This window comes from Cardiocondyla obscurior, linkage group LG05 (genome assembly GCF_019399895.1).
Source record: "Cardiocondyla obscurior isolate alpha-2009 linkage group LG05, Cobs3.1, whole genome shotgun sequence".
NCBI lineage: Eukaryota > Metazoa > Arthropoda > Insecta > Hymenoptera > Formicidae > Cardiocondyla > Cardiocondyla obscurior.
The window spans coordinates 903395-921544 of record NC_091868.1 but is presented as its reverse complement, the minus strand read 5'-3'; the positions used below and the strand labels follow the sequence as shown (position 1 = coordinate 921544).

The 18150-nt window shown below is 31.7% G+C and overlaps 2 protein-coding genes across 6 annotated transcripts in view; both read left to right on the top strand.

The window, feature by feature from the left end:
• Window positions 1-2584, top strand: part of Ptc (protein patched) — a 33944-nt gene extending 31360 nt beyond the window's left edge. The window contains exons 10-12 of the mRNA XM_070656492.1: window positions 82-573; window positions 712-835; window positions 1208-2584. Coding sequence (XP_070512593.1) covers window positions 82-573; window positions 712-835; window positions 1208-1347 — 756 coding nt within the window. The 3' untranslated portion in view covers window positions 1348-2584. The remainder of the gene's footprint in view (window positions 1-81; window positions 574-711; window positions 836-1207) is intronic.
• A 999-nt stretch (window positions 2585-3583) lies between these two features.
• Pbl (epithelial cell transforming 2 pebble) lies at window positions 3584-16418 on the top strand. Of its 5 annotated transcripts, XM_070656497.1 has the most exons (17): window positions 3584-4059; window positions 5255-5465; window positions 5591-5729; window positions 5826-6035; window positions 6441-6587; window positions 6702-7868; window positions 8400-8534; window positions 8616-8820; window positions 9005-9114; window positions 9197-9596; window positions 9678-10130; window positions 10215-10369; window positions 10590-10675; window positions 11140-11232; window positions 12236-12410; window positions 12764-12793; window positions 13024-16418. In XM_070656497.1, exons 1-16 carry the CDS (start codon window positions 3999-4001, stop codon window positions 12782-12784), a joined length of 3768 nt encoding a protein of 1255 aa, XP_070512598.1. In that variant the 5' UTR covers window positions 3584-3998; the 3' UTR covers window positions 12785-12793; window positions 13024-16418. The 5 variants fall into 5 exon arrangements, with proteins under 5 accessions (XP_070512598.1, XP_070512594.1, XP_070512596.1 ...); XM_070656493.1 differs by lacking the exon at window positions 12764-12793; XM_070656495.1 differs by lacking the exon at window positions 12764-12793 and having other exon boundaries at window positions 3585-4059; window positions 11140-11178.
• Window positions 16419-18150: the final 1732 nt, after the last annotated feature.

Below are 18150 nucleotides of genomic sequence, written 5' to 3'. Positions count from 1 at the left end.
TTTTTTTTAAATTAATTTTTTAATTAAATTTTCTTTTTATCTCTTATAATCTAATTCTACTAACATGTGATTTTTTTTCAGGGTTTTGTCACCAGTGTGGGCAGCAGAGATCGTAGAGTGCGTTTAGCCTTGAAACATATGTTTGCTCCGGTTATTCACAGTGCGCTCACCACATTACTCGCCGTGATCATGCTCGCTTTCTCGGAGTTCAATTTTATAGTAAATTATTTTTTCCTCGTATTACTCTGCGTGATCGGCATCAGTCTTGTGAACGGCGTCTTCTTCTTCCCTATACTGTTGTCTCTGATCGGTCCGTCGGCGGAAGTGATTCCGAATGATCATCCGGATCGTATATCTACGCCAACGCCGCCGGCGTCGCCTGTCGTGAGAAGATCATCCAAGCCGCCCACACCACCGAGGAGATCTCACAAAATCGATAATGCCCGGTTGCATGCGGAGCCATCGCTCACGACTATCAGCGAGGAGCCTAATTCGTGGCACAGCACGCAGGAATCCTGCATTATTGTTCAACCGGAACTCAAAGTGGAGACTACGTCTACATGTGGCAATCAGGTGCGTTGAGATTTTCGTAATAGATCGATTGTTAATCGGCATGAGAACGTATATATATATATATATAATTTTTCCAATAAATTTATTGCGTTTCTCTGAGCATGACTAACGAGCGTGTTCTTTCATTTTTACTAACAGAACTGTAGCGGATCGGATACGAGTGGGTCTAGTCGAACGTCACCGGTTCCGCCTACATCACACATCACCACTAAGGTTACAGCAACGGCGAACATCAAAGTCGAAGTTCACACACCGTTATCTAGTGAGTTTCTATTTTGAAATGATTTTAAAGTTACTTTAAAATATTCTCCTGTTATGTTATTCGAGATTTTAAACTAATTTAAAAGCTTTTGTAACGCATGCATTTAATTGCGATTAAAACATCTCAAGAATGAATATTTGCTTTTAAAGTATTTTTGAGAGATTGCAAATTTCGATAATGTCCTTAATAAAATTAAAAAAAAAAAAAAATTTGTATACAATCGTTTTGCTACAGTTTATGCTGTGAAATTTATATTTTTTAAATTTTCTATACTACTTTTATGCTGTATGTATTTAGTAATTATTTTATTATATTTTTTTTCAAGCCGGTCGAAAGGATGATATAAAATATTAATTTACATAAAATTTGTAGGTGGAATGGATCGTAGTGAAAAATGCCGACACTCGGGTAGCAGTAGTCGAAGAAGCTCGCGCTGCAGTGCGAACATTAATGCTGGGGAATCTTCCGGTTCGAGTTCTGAGCCCGATTCAGACTCTAACGCAAAACATTAAAAACAAGTACCGGGGGGACCGGCAGCTACTGCTCAAGTACCACGCAAAGCGGGAAAATACAGAAGGCTGACTAGGATAGATTAATAGATTTTCCATTATCTCTTCTTGTTTTCTGTTCCTCCCTCATCCTTACTCAACTCCTTAATTCTCAGTTTCATTTTTTCTCTGTCTCAAATGAGTAATACAGCATGAGTTGTCCTTACTCAATTTTTTTAAGTAAAAGTATTATAAATCGCATCGTTATAATATATATAATTATTTTCGGAAACAACTTTAGTACGCATTTAATATCTTGTGTTCTGTACATCGATTTTTTTCAAGTTCTGTTTTTTAATCGATTTCTGTTTGTAAGAACCGACGTTGTATTTTTTAAATTGGGACTCGACATTAGAAGCGGAATATATTTACGCTTTATGTGTATGTTAATGCGTGAATTATTGGTTTTAAGTAAATTGTTAAAATCTTTAATGTACAAGAAGTTTTAATCTAAATGATATAAAACAGCAATATGCTACTTGAATATTTCAACAGCGTAATAATATTCAATTGCTTAATACTACCAAGGATATTAATGTGTACAACATAACAAATCAATATAGTAGATTATTTTAAATAAATACTATCTAAAATATGTATATTTTAGATAATTTTATTTAATTGATGACTGCGGCGTCACAAGAATAGTTGCGTCATGTATTACTGACAAGCACATGAGGATATTGTATAATTTATATTTTTTTGAAAGCAAGAGAAGACAATAAATGTCGGTGTGCCTTTGTTTATAAGAGACTGGCACTAATGCGTCCGTGTCGGTGAACGTATTCGTAAATTTGCGTAATGCATAACGAGAAAAAGCATTTATTAAGATGTATATATACATACTCGTTATTTAATTAGAAGACTAAAGATTTTACTGTAATTAAGGTGCGACGTCTATTTTTTTTTTTTTTTTTTTTAATGTTATAATTGTGAAATTTTGCGAAAACGACGGTTCATTGTGCGCGACAAAATTTGCAGATATTACTATTTATTTTATTTTCTACATTAATTATATGTAACGCGCAGTGTGTATGTATGTGATTAAGAGCGACTACGATACTGAATCTTTGAGATTTATTTATTATTTATTTTAATAGTATTCCTTGATGGTTTTTTTGCGGGTGTGTGTGCGCGAGCGCAATATTTTATACGCACAAACATATGACTTTCTTGTAAAAAAATAATTATTTATATCGGACTATACGAGAATTTTTTATTTTCATTGCCTACGACAATAACGGTACTTAATTTAATAAAGTATATATTCCTATTTTGATATTCATACCTCTAATGTGTACAAAGTTGTAATATATAGTACTAGCGATCAATGTAATGCGGCATAATTACGGCACGCATTATCATGAAATGTGACTCGTGAAATTATGTATAATATAAGCGAGAAGTATTTCTTATGCCAAGTCAATTTTGTATACATATGCGAGACTCGAGGTGTGTATTTAAAGTGTACGAAAAGCCGTCCTGCGAGACGGATTTTGCATTTTGTATAAAGTTCATGTTGTATAAGCTCGGATGGGAAAAATAGTCAATATACCTCTAAATATACATACAAATTGTGTCTCTTTATTTCATTTTTTTTTTTTTTCCGCAAACTTTATTGTAAGAAATTAATTCTTTTTTTTTCTTTTTTATGTAAGGAATGGATAGGAGTTACAACTTGTGCAATTTATAATCTCATTTTTTAAATTAATGTAAAGGTAATTTATGTATATTTATATATCTTTATATATATTTGTACTAAATGGTGTGGAATTCATCAAAAATTTTTAACCACACCGGTTGTATTAAAGGAAAATATTAAAAGTATGTGCAACCGACAGTCCGCAGTCTGTTTAAGTGGGACGGAAAATTTTTGTTATATTGCACATTAAAAATTTACATTACATTATTTATCCTATCTTAAAAAATTGGTAAGCTATTGGTAAACCATTTGAAGCCACCGCGATTTGCCATTTTGCCCTCGGCGACGATGCCGCGACTCAAAGCGGATTTCCTCGCAACTAAAATACCTCAAATCCAGGTTGGTCGATATTCCCGTCTGTATTACCATGCAATTTTCAAAACGTTCACGGTAAAACAGACGGAATGGTGGCAGTCGAAGCGCAGAAGTGGCGCGCAAGCGTGCGTACGAGAGGGAAAGAGACGACGCGAGAAGTTTCGGCAGATCTTGAACGAAAAAGCCCGGATAGTGGGGTGGACAACACTAGAACGGAGACGCATGCGGGAGGGCCGGGAGAGAAGGACGAGGCCAAATCAAATCGTGGACTGCCTCTGGTGCCGTTGGTCGATGGTCGTCGTTCGACGCCGACGCCGCGTTGTTGGTTGTGCGATTTTCGGGTGAAACGTGATAACTGAGTGACCCGGAGGAAAGCGTTACATGCCGGACGCGAGGGTGGCGCGCGGAGGACCTCGCGGCCGTGTCGCCCCTTTGCACGATAGCCTTTTTTAAATGATCGGGGACGGGACGGCGGGGCGAGTGTCGCTACACGTCGGAGACGGGTGGACACGCACGGCGTGATTTTTGCGCGCACCCAACAAAGGGAGGAAGCGGGCACCGATGGTGTAACGCCGCCACCGGGGAAAGAAGCGCCAAGATGGAAGAGCGTAGCGTCCACGGCAGTATCGGCGATATAAATAGTGCAGAGACGACCAAAAGTAAGCGCAAATCTGTCAACGTTAAATCGTTTCGCGGCGCCCCGTCTGGCGGGCAGGGAGAGCCCGGGGAGGCGACGTTCGTCGCCTCTCCGACCGTGTCGCCTCGTCGTGCGTATTTTTTTAATCCTCGAGAGCCCGTCGCGTGGCCAACGACTTCGCGTACCCTGTTTATGAGCACCCGGCACGTGAGAAACGAAAACGGCTGGCAACTTCTGCGCGCACTCGCCTAACGGACCGACTCATCCTTCGCTTTCGAACTTTGCATCATTTTCTAGATCCCGTGCTTTGGTATATTAATCAGCGTCACAGCAGTCTTTAGGCTTCAAAGCGAGCCGGTAGCTAAGATAACGCTTTTCCGAGTAAAGAGATTGGGGGAAGAAGGGAGGGGTATGAAAGTTTTGATATCCTCGTCCGTTAACTGTCGTAAGCTTGGCTTTTAGCTTCTTGAAATAACGTCGGGAGACGAACGATTTTTATCCGTGACAAATGTCCTTAAGGAGCTGCTTAAAATTTACAACGACGTTTCTCGCAGTAATTCGTGACTGTTCGTTTCTGTCTGCCTGTTATCTCTCTCTTCCCTCCACCTCTCTCTTTCTCTCTCTCTCTTTCTCTCTCGCTCCCTCGCCTTCCGTCCTTCGTGCTTTTCGCGAGTTAATTATCTCACGCCGAGCACGTGAATGGAGAGTACAGATGTACATACACGTATACGCGACTTCCCGTTGCCTATGATACGAGATAGAGCTTGTGTATTTAAGTATAAGAGTGTTTAAATTTTACAGGAACGCACTGACACGACTAAAAATAGCATTTTCTAGCAAATCTTTTTGCAAGTTTGTCGAAACTCCAGGCACTAGTGATTTATTAGTGGACGAAGATTTCTTATTTATGCACGTGTACATAATCAACATGCGAGTACGTGTGTATAAATAAAAAAATTCTCGTTCACGAAAAAATAACTAATTGTCGCTCTCTCGAATACTTTTTGCCATCAAATAAAATTATTGTCTAATTATTATTGTATCACAATAAGATATAGAATGAGATTTATTTATATAACGATTGTAAAAACTTTAATCTTTTCAAGATAAATTGCTATGATAAAAAAAAAAAAAAAATGTAAAATTTGAACGTGCATCAAAGACAGCGTGAATGTTAAACAGATTGATAACAAAACACTTTTTTTTGTTTTAATTAGCTTTAATAATACCGCGTAAGAAGAGGATATGCTTAGTTGGCGCAGCCTGTAACGATCCGGCGCTTAATACTGCTGCTCAACAATTCAAAGTGCCTGTACTTAAGTCTGAAACTGGCACGGAATATGTTGAAGACACTATTTACAATACTTATTTTATACTCAAGCAGTTCGAAGGGCCTGAATATGATGCTTTATGCAAAAGTGCTCATAGGTTTGTACCAAATGATGTAATTATATAATGCATGTAAAAACAATTAAATTGTACGATATTTATAATTTAAATACGAAAAGAAATCCAGAGGCTGTTACTATTCTGATCTGTGCTTTCTTTTTTAGAGTACTGGGACCGACAGCTTTGCTGCAACTGGCAGAGAAGAAAGAGCCTTTACCTAGTATTAAAAGACCAATGTACACGCAAGCTATGGTAGGCACAATAGTGATGTTCAGTGGCTTTCGGTCGAGAGAGGACGAACTGGTGAGTTCATTATGTAATATAATATGTTATATTTATGATCTTCGATGATTTTGATTTCTGGATATTTTTAATAATACAATACAAATTTCTTAACAGCGCAAGTTAGCCAACATGATTCTTAACATGGGAGGTAGTATTCGAAAGGAGGTGGGCATTAAAGTGACGCATCTTATTGCAAATCATTGCAGTGGAGAGAAGTATAGATATGCCGATACATTTGGATTGCCTATCATGTCGATAGACTGGGTTATAGCATTGTGGAATGCCAAAGACGATACTTCTATATATGCAAAAAATGAAAAATTGGTAAGTGTTATAAATGTGAAAAAAAAAATATGACTTTGTTTCATGTATCAAAAATGTATTGAACAAAATAATTATAATATTAACAGTTTATATTTATTTATAATTATTTCGTTACGTTTAGCACATTTTTATAAGTCTAATTTATTAACCAAAGTCTTTAATAAAATGCAAACGCTTCATTGAGTACCACTGAAATAAGTAAAGAGATAGAGAAAATACGCATGTATATTTATGTGAGCATACAATCGTAATGCACAATCTGCGTTGCATTTTTTATCTCTCCATTGTTATCTCTAAACGTTTAGCGCGATAGCAAAGTAGCGTGGTGTTCTCATTCAGATTCTAGTAGTAACATACCAGAAAGGATTTTCTTTTTCTTAAAAATACATTTAATTTTATTTGCAGATTGCAACATATAAACTGAAGCCATTTTATGGAGCAAAGGTATGTTTTTCGGGTTTTCCTGAAGAAGAAAAAAAGCATATGTCCGAAATTTTGGAACAACAGGGTGGCGAACCCACCGAGATTGACGATCCAAATTGTACCCATGTCGTAAGTAGATAATATATCTTTTACATTATTTATAATTTTTTTTTTTTATATACACATTCATACGACACTACATCACACAGCTTATGCATTACGTGAACGATACACATGCTTTAGGTGATAGATATACCTGGCCTTTTCTACAAGAGAGCCAACAACATGGACTTATATCTTAAAAATACATCCAATAGTTCACTTTCCAAGAGTCCACTTTCCTCTTCTCTTTATAACATTCATTCGGACATTATTTCTGATAAAAATCTGATAGATTACAGTAATTTATCGAGTAATGGTTTATCAAAAAACAATTCGTTAATCTCGCATACGTACGATGTAGATAATAACCAAGGGACCGATCTCGTTTCTATATATAATATTAGTCAAGATTCTGCTATTAATATAAAAGATAATTATGTTGATATGCAAAATTTATTTAGTAAAACTGAGAACTTTCATTCTTTCACGGAACAAAGTGATTCTGGTGTAGACATAACCACATCGTCTAATTCGTCTTCCGCGATTATATCAAGTAGACATTTAATTCCAACAACGTCAACGATGCTAAGTAATAAAAATGTCCAATTTTATATTTCTGAAAAATCTTTGTTCGATAATGAAGTATCGCTTTCTGAACCTATATTAAACGTTTCGGATAAATCAGATAGTTTTAAATCGTTGTCGCCATGTAATGAAAAAAATAACGAATCCAATTCTTGTATATCAACGATGAGTAATAATACATTATCTTTAAAAAATCGAAAAAATATTTGTTATATACAGAATAATACGTCACAAACTAAAATAATTCCCAGACGATATGTAAAGTGGAAAAAAACGAATTCTTGCTCAATTATCCATAAAAAGGCGACATTTGAAAAGCGTAAATTTACGAAGACACGTTCGTATCCGAATATATTAAAACTTAATGAAGAACAATATAGCGATACATTTTTACACAATGCATTAAACGAAAAGAACAAGCATTTATTTAAATCGCACACATCTTTTTTTGCAAAAATCAGTCATTTGTCTTTCTGTTCAATATTTTCCGATAATAAGCAAGATACCTTCATAAGTTCATGCTATTGTCCTCCTGAAAAAACCTTTTTTAAAAAAAAATATACGTCTTTGTCCAAATCTTTTCCAATACCTACGAAAACTTCAAATAGTAAACGTGACTTACAAAAAGCTACATTTGATGGCAAAAGTAAGAATATATCATCTACATCGCATGACATGAAAACCGACTGCACAAATCTGAAGACGTTGAAGGATAAATCATTGGTATTTACTTTTTTTTTTTTCTTTTAATGTGGAAAACAGAGGTTTTGGTTATTGTCTTTATGAAGTAAAATTATTTAATATAATTTTGTTTATGTGTAATGTTGAAGATAAACGATTTAAGGGACAAGTGCTATTTTTTTATTTAAATTTTAACCAAGAATGTATAATAATTATACATATACATACACACACATTCATACACAAACACTCGCCTGCTCAACAAGTTGATTTCGGTAATATAATTTTGCTTGTGAGTCTGTAAACGTCCTGTATACTTATATTTTGTTAACATTTTTGTATATTATGTATATCGTGGTGTAAAAGTTATTTTATAAATTTATGTCAGATTATATGTATAATTGTTTTGTGATTCTATTGTTTATTGCGTTATGTGGTCAGCATGTATGTATTATCAGCATACATGTACCACTTATGAAAATTTATTTCTAATGCTACTTATACAAAGTTATACAGAGTGGGTGTCTGATTGCATAGACATTCTTAACAAAATTGATATTTTGTACATTACAGGTTGTAGACGAGTCGAGTGTAAATGTTCGTCCAAATTTAGTTTCATTATCTGCTTTTATAGTCAAAACTGGATGGTTTTGGACGTCTGTACAAAATGAGGCAGCAGCTGATGAAAAAGAGTATTTATTTCAACATGTAAGTTAAATATATATATATATTTTTTTTTTTTTTTTAATATTCTAGTTACTACTTAATATTAAAAATGATGTTATTTAGTATCTAGAAACAGTTCTGTCCCCTACTGCGACGGGTAGGCGAGACAGTCAACAGATTGTACAACAGAATGTGACATTGGCAAAGCACCCTTGTTGGTTAGACGGTCCATTATCTAATTTATTACAAAACGGAGCGGATTCACCAGCTAGTGTGAGCGGAAGTTTTCTGGATTGCACAGCAAGTCCAGATAAACAGTTACTGGACGGTATGTATTTAACGTTGTATAATTTTATATATGTAGCTTTATTGAAATAATAATGTTTTAATATTATTGAATTGTTGGAAAAATTAATATTTAAAACACAATAGATGCATTTACCTAACTATTAAACTCGTAAAATAAATTATATAAAATTTATTTATTACTAATTTAAATTATAATGTTACAGAACGTTTACCACAGATAGTTCATGAAAACTTGTCGCAACGACATAAGGTTTTTCTTGAATTAGTTGAAACCGAGAGTAACTACGTTGGTATTCTCAATACAATTATGACAGTAAATATTTATTATATGTTACATTATTTCATATTTTTTAATTAATTTTAAGAATTTATATTCATATATTTCATGGTTACAGCTATTCAAACTGCCACTAGAAGACCTTATAGGTAAAAGTGGGAAAGAGTTGTTAAATAGTACAGAAGTTAAAATTATATTTGGTAATTTCCCACCAATTTACGAAGTTCACAAACAATTATTGGAAGCATTACGTTGTAGTGCTGCTCACTGGACAGAAGATATCAGTATCGGTGAAATTTTTTTAAAGTTTGAACCAGATTTAGTAAAAGCATATCCATCATATGTCAACTTTTTTGAAAATACGAAACAAATGTTAGAAGAATGTGATCAAAATAAGCCAAGGTTTCACGCCTTTTTAAAAAATTGCCAGACAATACCAGAATGTGGGAGGCAAAGTTTAAAAGAGCTGTTGATTAAACCGATACAAAGGTTACCCAGTATTAGCTTACTGTTAAGTGGTAAGATTAATTACTTCCAAACATTGTTAATGCTTTAATTCGTATAAATTTTTTGACGTTAACAGAATGTCGTTTTTGTAGATATTCTTAAACATACGGACAAAAATAATCCAGACTACAGCGCGCTGGAGGCTTCTATTAGCTGTATTAAGAAAGTTATGACGCACATTAACGAGGATAAAAGAAAAACGGAAAGTCAATTAGCCATGTTTGATATCTTTAATGAGATTGATAACTGCCCACCAGATTTAGTTTCCTCACATAGGTCGTTTATTAGTAAATGCCATGTAATGGAAGTTACATCACACGAAAAGGAAGGTCTTAGTGGTCGCGGTGATCACTTAGTATTGTTTCTGTTTACTGATACTCTCGAAATATGTAAGATAAGATCGAAAGCTTTTAACTCGTTAAAGAGTCCTAATACTATAAATGGCTTGCAATCAATGAAATTAAATCAAGGAAAAAAATATAAGCATATCAAAATGTTATCGTTAAGTACCATCAGGAAAGTCGTGGATATACGAGAATCGGATGGTAGGTTGCTATGTTAAGTGCGTCTTTCTATTTCTTTTTTTCTCTTTTAAAAACGTTACATTTAATCGAATAATTCTTTTACAGAATGCCATAAAGTATTTGCACTCGTAGTACGAGGCACTCAAGAATTGAAAGAAAAAATCTTTTGCTTTATAATTACTGATGAGGATGTGAACAAAACAAGTTATCTACAGACTTTATGTAGACACACGGCTCTTACTGTTTGTGTAGCTGATGCTGTAAGTTAGGCTAGGGTGTCCTAGACCCACGTATCTTATTTTTTATGGTAAAAAAGCGGTCGTATGTTTTAACTTTGCTAGTATTCATGACGAAACTTAAGGCGAATATAAATCTGTTGCAATTTTTGCTTATATGTGGTAGCAAACTATTAATAATTTGTATTAAGTATCAATTAATAGACTTTGTATATTAATTTACGTTATTTTTTCTGTTTACCAGGATACGTTACTCATTAGATATGATTCGCATCAGCTTGCTGTTAATACTAGCGATGGTGCATCAGGAACGTTAAAAAAAACACTTAAGTAAGTACGCTCTGTAACTACATAATTAAATTTTTTGACAATTTAGAATCTTAATATTATAAATACATCGCAAATAAATAATAGTACATCTTATCTTTTTACATTAGAATGTAAGAAAAAGTAGAAAATTGTTATGTAGGAATTTTTCTTATTTTGGGATATATTTTTCAAATATTGTATAAGGTGTGAAGGTTGACTTCTTTCTTTCAGTCTATTTGTAGTTGGATAAGTTTTATTATTAGACTAGATACTACAAAACGCGCGCTTCGCGAGTGTTATTTATTCTTGCTTTCTCTACTGTAAAGAAAACTACTATACATTTAATAATTTTCACCAATGAACTCTAGATCGTACATATCTTACGTGGTACTTTAAATTTATTATACGGATTTATTATATCAGTGTACATATTTTATTTTACTGCATGATGTAAAGAAATAATAGGGCAACCCGTTTGGTTACAGGAGCCTATTTCATAATTTTTACCTGGAGTATATGGATCCGTATGTCTTCCTTCTCAATAGCATGTGTGAAACCACGTTACATGTCCCACTACCGTTAGTTTTCGCACCAAGGCTGATTATATTTTTTTACTAGCTTTTTATTTTCATTCTTTACTCAGTGGCGTAATTATTATAAATACCTAATATTTAATATTATATTCATGAATCTTTTAAAATAATTTTAAAATTAAAATATTTACATATATTTTTTGTTAAAAGATTGAAAATTTGTAATTACGCCGCTGAAAACTTTTGCCTTAGAAATTTTATTTTATGTGGTGTGTATGTGATAATTAATTACTTTATTTAGAAATAATTCTTCAGCTAACCCTGATTCGCTAAAGTGTAATGTAATATAATTGTAAGCTCTTTATTTAAAAGCTTATATTTTTTTTTAAGCTAAGACAAAGTGTTGTATATTATTTGTGTCTTAAATATATACACACTTTTTAATTTATAATTTAATTGCCATAATTGGATGAATTATTCTGCTTTATAATTTAATTTGCTTTTTGATCATCAATAACACTACTTAATGGTTTTTACTTATAATATACACATAATTTTTTGGGGAATATTTCTGTTATCTTTGTATGTATATGTATGCGTGCACATATAGATACATACATACAAAAGAAAATACAAGAAAATACACAATGTACATTTTTATTCCTTTTTATAGATATTATTTCTTACATTCAGCCGTGGTGCAACTTTTATTATTTCTAATTACCATTTGTATGATTGAATGTATCTGTACAAATTCTGCATGTGTATTTTATATTTTCTTTGTATCGTAATTGATATTCTTTCTGTTTGAAGTGATGTTCTTAATACGACAATAACGTTACTTCGTAGATTTATAAAGTTTCTGTTTGTCTGCAAACTTTTTTTCTCCGAGTAAAATAATAAAATAAACTTTTTACCGTGTTATTAGTGTTATTTTAAGTTGTATAAAAAAAGTTTAAATTATAATTTAAAAGGAGGAAAAAAGTTTTAAATGTCTTATTTAGTTAATCTTTATAAAAAAAATTTTTTTATTGTATTTTTTCTGCAGATTTGCATCTCGTACAAGAGCGAGAGTTGGGCGAGCGTTTAGTTTCAATAAAACGCCGAACAAACTAAATAGAGCGATGTCTACGATTATGTCTCCACTTGGGGTGACGCATAATCTTCCTTCAACAAATCAACAAATAGCTCAGATGCGGCTAGGGAGTTGCAACAATATCAGCGTTAGTTGACAATCTTTTTTTATATAAAATTGTTTTCTATTTTTTTTTTGCTTTACATCTATCACATACATATAACAGCTATTACTTTATACTAATCTTATTTTTATGTTAATTATACAATAACTGAATGGTAATATATTTTCTTTGATAATATATATTTTTTAACTAAATATTAATTAAATTAACTTTATCAAATATAATATCTTCATACATTTTTCATTTATAAGTTGTTCTGAATTTCTATCTTATCTTAAAATACTGCTCTTACTTGCAACATTTATGCAATTTATTTTGATTATTTTGTTAAAGAGAGCATATTAATAATTATAATAAATTTTCATGCTGACTTAAAGTCAATGGATGAACTATATTAAGGATTTCATGTAAGTACGTTAATAATTAGTAACTATATTTCATTAGCACCATCTTCTATACTGTCTATTGTCAACGCATATGTATATTAATAATTCAACATAGTAATAATGACAAAATAAAAAAAATTATCTTCTCAAAATAATTAAAATGTCAAAGTATTGGCTGCTATATTTTTCATATTTATATTTCGAAAGAGATAATAAATATATTAATTCAAAATTTTTTTTTTTTTTTCCAGGAGCTGGATAATGGTGGTACAAGTTCTCCAAATAAAGAGGATGTCTTAGTAGCACCAATGTCAGACCAACCGACCCGAAAGGCCCTCAGTATGGCTTCGCTGCGAAGGTTGTAATTAATATGCAAGAAGTCATATGTGCTTTTGTTACAGTCATTAGTATTTTCAACAAAGAGATATGCATTTTTAACAAACCACTGTGGTATGTTAAACTAATATATATCTTTTATAATGATTAAGACATTTATTATATCGGAAAAGGCTCGAAATGTGCTGTAACATTTTTAACCGTCAATTTTTTTTTTTTTTTTTTTTAAATAATTATAATTTCTTCATTTTTCATCATTACTATTTTTTGTAACAGAATTCAGTACAATTTCTTAAATATCGCCTTATCCTTGGTTACATCATTATGAAAATGATATTACTGTTGTTAGTGCCAATAATGACTAGTTATTGTTATATTACTATTATTAACATCTTTTATTTATTTTATATATTACTGTAATTATTGTATATGCCTTCTTAGCTTCCGCTCTAACTCGCCAATAAGATACGCTAAAGAATTATCATCCTTTCGTATAAATGCATATCGCTCTTCGTATTGAACTATTCTGTAGAAGATAAAATCATACTGATTCTGAGACCATTTTTCTAATCGTTATTTTAATGACAAACAAAGCCAGACTTATACCGATAGACACTGCAGGCATGTGCAAAAATTTAATAAACGTATCAATAATTCGTAAAAAATAACATTAATGTTTTATTAATACATCCTATTACAGTCGCAATCTCAATACAAAAAATAGATAAATTTCTTTATTTAAGAATAAATTAAGCACGTATGCTAATAACTATTTACAGTATAAAATAAAAAAAAACACGTTCTCCAATTAGTAAGAATAATAATTTTTATGTTTTTGACATTAAAATTATTTGTAATTTCAACATTTCTCTCATTTTTATCTATTTTTTCTATTTATTAGCAATTGTTCAGTGGAAATTATACAAAGAATATCTAATCTTTGAGTTATGTCAAAATTTACATGCAACTATTTTACTTTGAACATTTATTAATAAAGATACTAATGTTGTAGATTTTTAAGATTTAAAAATATTCGTATTTTTAAGAAAATTAAGTTTTGGAATAAAGTCTGGCGTGTGTGTAAAAAATTATTCATATTCGGCAAGGAAAGCATTGTTAAACACTGATAATCAAACGCATACTTGCTATGTGCCAATATTGTAATGTAGCCACTATACTTATAAAAATATTGTCAATTGTTAAGAGTTTGATAAGTTTCCTTAGATAATATTATATTTCAATGACCTGTGATTTGATTGGGTTTATCACGAGGAGAGACAATGCAATTTATTAATATTTTATACGACCAAAATTTATTACTGATAAACGCACAAACGAATAGAAAATTCGTGACGTAAATATGAAATTACGTACAAATTCTAAAAATTTTATTTAATATTTACATGTATACACATTTTTGTATCTTTGTACTTTTTCCTAATTCTAAATAATTGACTGTATCAAGGAAAAAAAGAAAGATTTGTCAATGTCAAAATTGGAAATAAGGATTTAAACAACGAGAAACATATTGCTTTTTTCTGTACAGTTAATTATATGCTTATAAGATATATAAGTATATAATATATATATACATATATATATATATATATATATAATAAAGAAAATAATAGTACATTAAGTATAAATAATAATATTCTTTAAATAATATGCAAACATGTTTTCAAATTTTCTGTGCTCTATCTGACAATTATTAATTTCTATTATACACAACAAAATGCAACTTTTTCTATTTATTTTATGCACTAGTTTTCATAAATTCTTTACGCAATTAATTTACATATAAAAATAGCAGATCAATAATAATTTGCTTTCTTCTAGCATTGATTATTCATTATAAGGCTTAATTTGTAAAACTTTGAATTGCAAGTGGTTTAAAATATTATTAACTATGAGTCAAAAGTATATTACTTGTAAATAAAATAATAAGTAAATGAAAAATAATTATGATGTAATAAATACACTTAGCAGTTAGTACGCTCCTCTTGAAAATTCAATGATTAATATTATATCGTGATAAATATAAATTAAAAAAAAAATACAGGTGTACATCATTATTCTTGATGTCTTCACAGCGCTATAAATGAGTATTAAATTTTTTTACATATGCATATTCTCTTCTTTTTATTATAAACGCGATTTCATGCAACATTAACAGTTAATTATTAACGTTGCAGAACTTGCGTTGCCTACAGGAACATCTTACCATTGTAACATTGTAAAATTGAAAACAGGCCGCATATGTGTAGGATTGTTTTCCGCACATAATTGCTATTGTATTGTAATACCAATATTCCTGTGTTTTGTTTAACCATGATTCCAAACTCTACGTATTAGCATTTTTTGATAATCCATTATTCGAAGAGCAATTAAAAATTATATTCCAATCGTTAACACGAGAACGGAGAATAATTTACTTGCAGAACGATCGATTATGAAATTATACTTAGCGCGCGAAATCTGATAGGTCTAGAATAACTTCTTCTCCTGCAATCTTTTATAGATTTTAATCAATCAATATATCTTCTGCCTTTTTTTTTTACAGAATAATAGTGATAAAATAAATGAACAAAACGTTGAGCTAAATTACGCTAAATATTAAATTTTCACAACCATTATCGCTCGTTAATCGCAAGAGAATATATGATATAACTTTTACTTATATACCGATTGATTAAAACTAGCCATAAATAAAAAAGACTGCAGAGAAAGTAGAAGAAAGTACTTTGGCCACTGCTTATAAGAGTTAATATAATTTTATATTATATTCTCTCTTGTTATCTTATAATAAATATTAGTGCCTTGAGTATGATAACGAATACAAATAAAACTTGCATGAATAAAATGTACTTTGTGCCTGATTCACGAAAGAGATAAATTGAAGACGTATTGTTCTCTCGATTTTGTCTTTCGTATCCTTTAACATTTTGTGCCTCTTGGTTTAGGCTGTCTTATTTGAAACCAGTAAGAACTGTGGTACCTTATACTTTTTAATAACTAAATGTGTCTCGTAATAACGAAAATGTGTCAATTTCATATGCCATATATTTATGGCATGTTTGAAATCGGCACATTGCCTACTTATAATAATATTATTAATAATAATATTATAAAAACTGCTAAAAATAGAAATAGCACGAATCACGAGGAAAATGAAGTTTCTACACATATCAGTTAGTTAATGTAATCTGATATTGCGTAGTCGGTTTGACATAATATAAAATTTTAAATCTTAAATAATTGCTGCAATTTTTTTTCAACGTAAGAATCGATATAAAATATATATATATATCATTCTCGCGAATCCTCTTGTGACACGTAGAAGTTTCGGAATATCTATACTCGGACACCTGTCTTGCGCGTATTTTCCATTTTTCCGTAAAAATATTTGAAAATGTAGCGGGTCAGCTGCATCGGTACGCGTCGGCTACGCTTCATGCTTAATTGATTTATCTCTCAAGTTTCTTTTGTCATTGTGAAAAGTTACTAGATAATGAAAGTCGTGTGGTAATATGCCAAAACAAGTGTCCTTGATTTAGGTGCGTTGTAAATAGTAAAGTTAAATATTTCATAACTAATATAATGTAAGAAACATTTTTTTACTATACGCCTGAGATTATATCGTCTTACAATTCTTGCGCAGTTATTTATACATTATTATTACTGTAATTGAATGTATAAATTTAATACATATATATATATATATATATATATATATATATATATATATATATATTATATGTATATATAATGTAAACTGAAACCGGTGTTTTCTCATTCTCATATCACCTTTCCCATTGCTGTTTGCAAAAAAATGCATTCCTCGAAAACGATACAGAATGTACAAAATACCTCTTTTTTTTATGAAAGTACGAAAATCCATAGCAGGTATGGTAATACTACACTGCAGTGATTAATTATTGAAATTACGTTATTAAATTAGCGTACCGTTGTTCTTTTATAATGTCATTCTTCTATCATTATTCATAAATTATTTTTGCGCAGGTAGCATTCGTATATCATCACGACCTGACGTTAATGAGATTTTTTAGCTACGAATAACAGAAGCGTTTCGCATTTTTCTTTAATTTACATGCGTCAGTTTGTGGATTAAATGAAGATGTAAGATACACGCGAAAAAAATTTTAAACCTTAAGAAATTATTTTTTTAATTAAACTTCAACGATTCGTCATAAATATATTTGTCAGCCTTCTAAAATATTTTCCTCGCACATTTTTTGCGTATACGTTTACCTAGATTATGAATACGATGAGGGGATAAAATAAATGGACATTGCATTAAATATTTGAATCTACTGTCTGATCTAGGTTTATTCGATTTCGGCAAACGTAGAATTAAATACGATTACTTGCCTAAATCAGCAAGTTGAGGGCGAGATCGAACATCAACAAAGGCGTAATGCGGTTGGAATCGCTGATGCAAGGTCTTCATCGCGGAAATAGACTACGAAACAGCAAACTCGGTTAACAGTGATGCGTTTCGCGCCCCTATTCCCCCGATACAAATTACAACTTGGCAATTGGCAGAATCGATATCGCCCTTTTGCTCTTTACGAAGCATTCACCTCTCATTTCTCCGATACTATTAACTTTTGATTGCCTCGCCAGGCGAGAAGTTTAAGTATACTTAATGAAAGATACTTTCGCGATAGATAAATCCGATAAAAAAGGTATGTGTCTCTCGATGGGTTCTGTCAAGAATTTCACCGGACAATACACTTCGCGAAGCGAGATTGGAGAACCTGCAGTTTCAACGAGATATCTCGTTAGAAAATCATGATATCGCCTGCGCGGGAGCGCGTAACGTCGGTGGAATATTTTTTAAAGGGCATGCTAGAATTTATTATTGCCTGTCTTAATGTGTCTGGTAAATTGATTAACTCCGCGGAATGAGAAGCGGAATAAAATAGACGATAACTTCCTTTTTTTTTTTTTTTCCTTTCCTCAAATGATTCGTCTTTCGCATTTCTCGTGTTGCTTGACGAGGACCGTCGCACGCTCGT

Excerpts from the sequence above, each read along its gene's own strand:
- Pbl (XM_070656493.1), top strand. The coding sequence starts at position 3,999 with ATGGAAGAGCGTAGCGTCCACGGCAGTATCGGCGATATAAATAGTGCA. Across the intron at positions 8,821-9,004 it reads AGATAAACAGTTACTGGACG|AACGTTTACCACAGATAGTT; the intron begins GTATGTATTTAA and ends ATAATGTTACAG. Across the intron at positions 10,676-11,139 it reads ACGTTAAAAAAAACACTTAA|GAGCCTATTTCATAATTTTT; the intron begins GTAAGTACGCTC and ends GTTTGGTTACAG.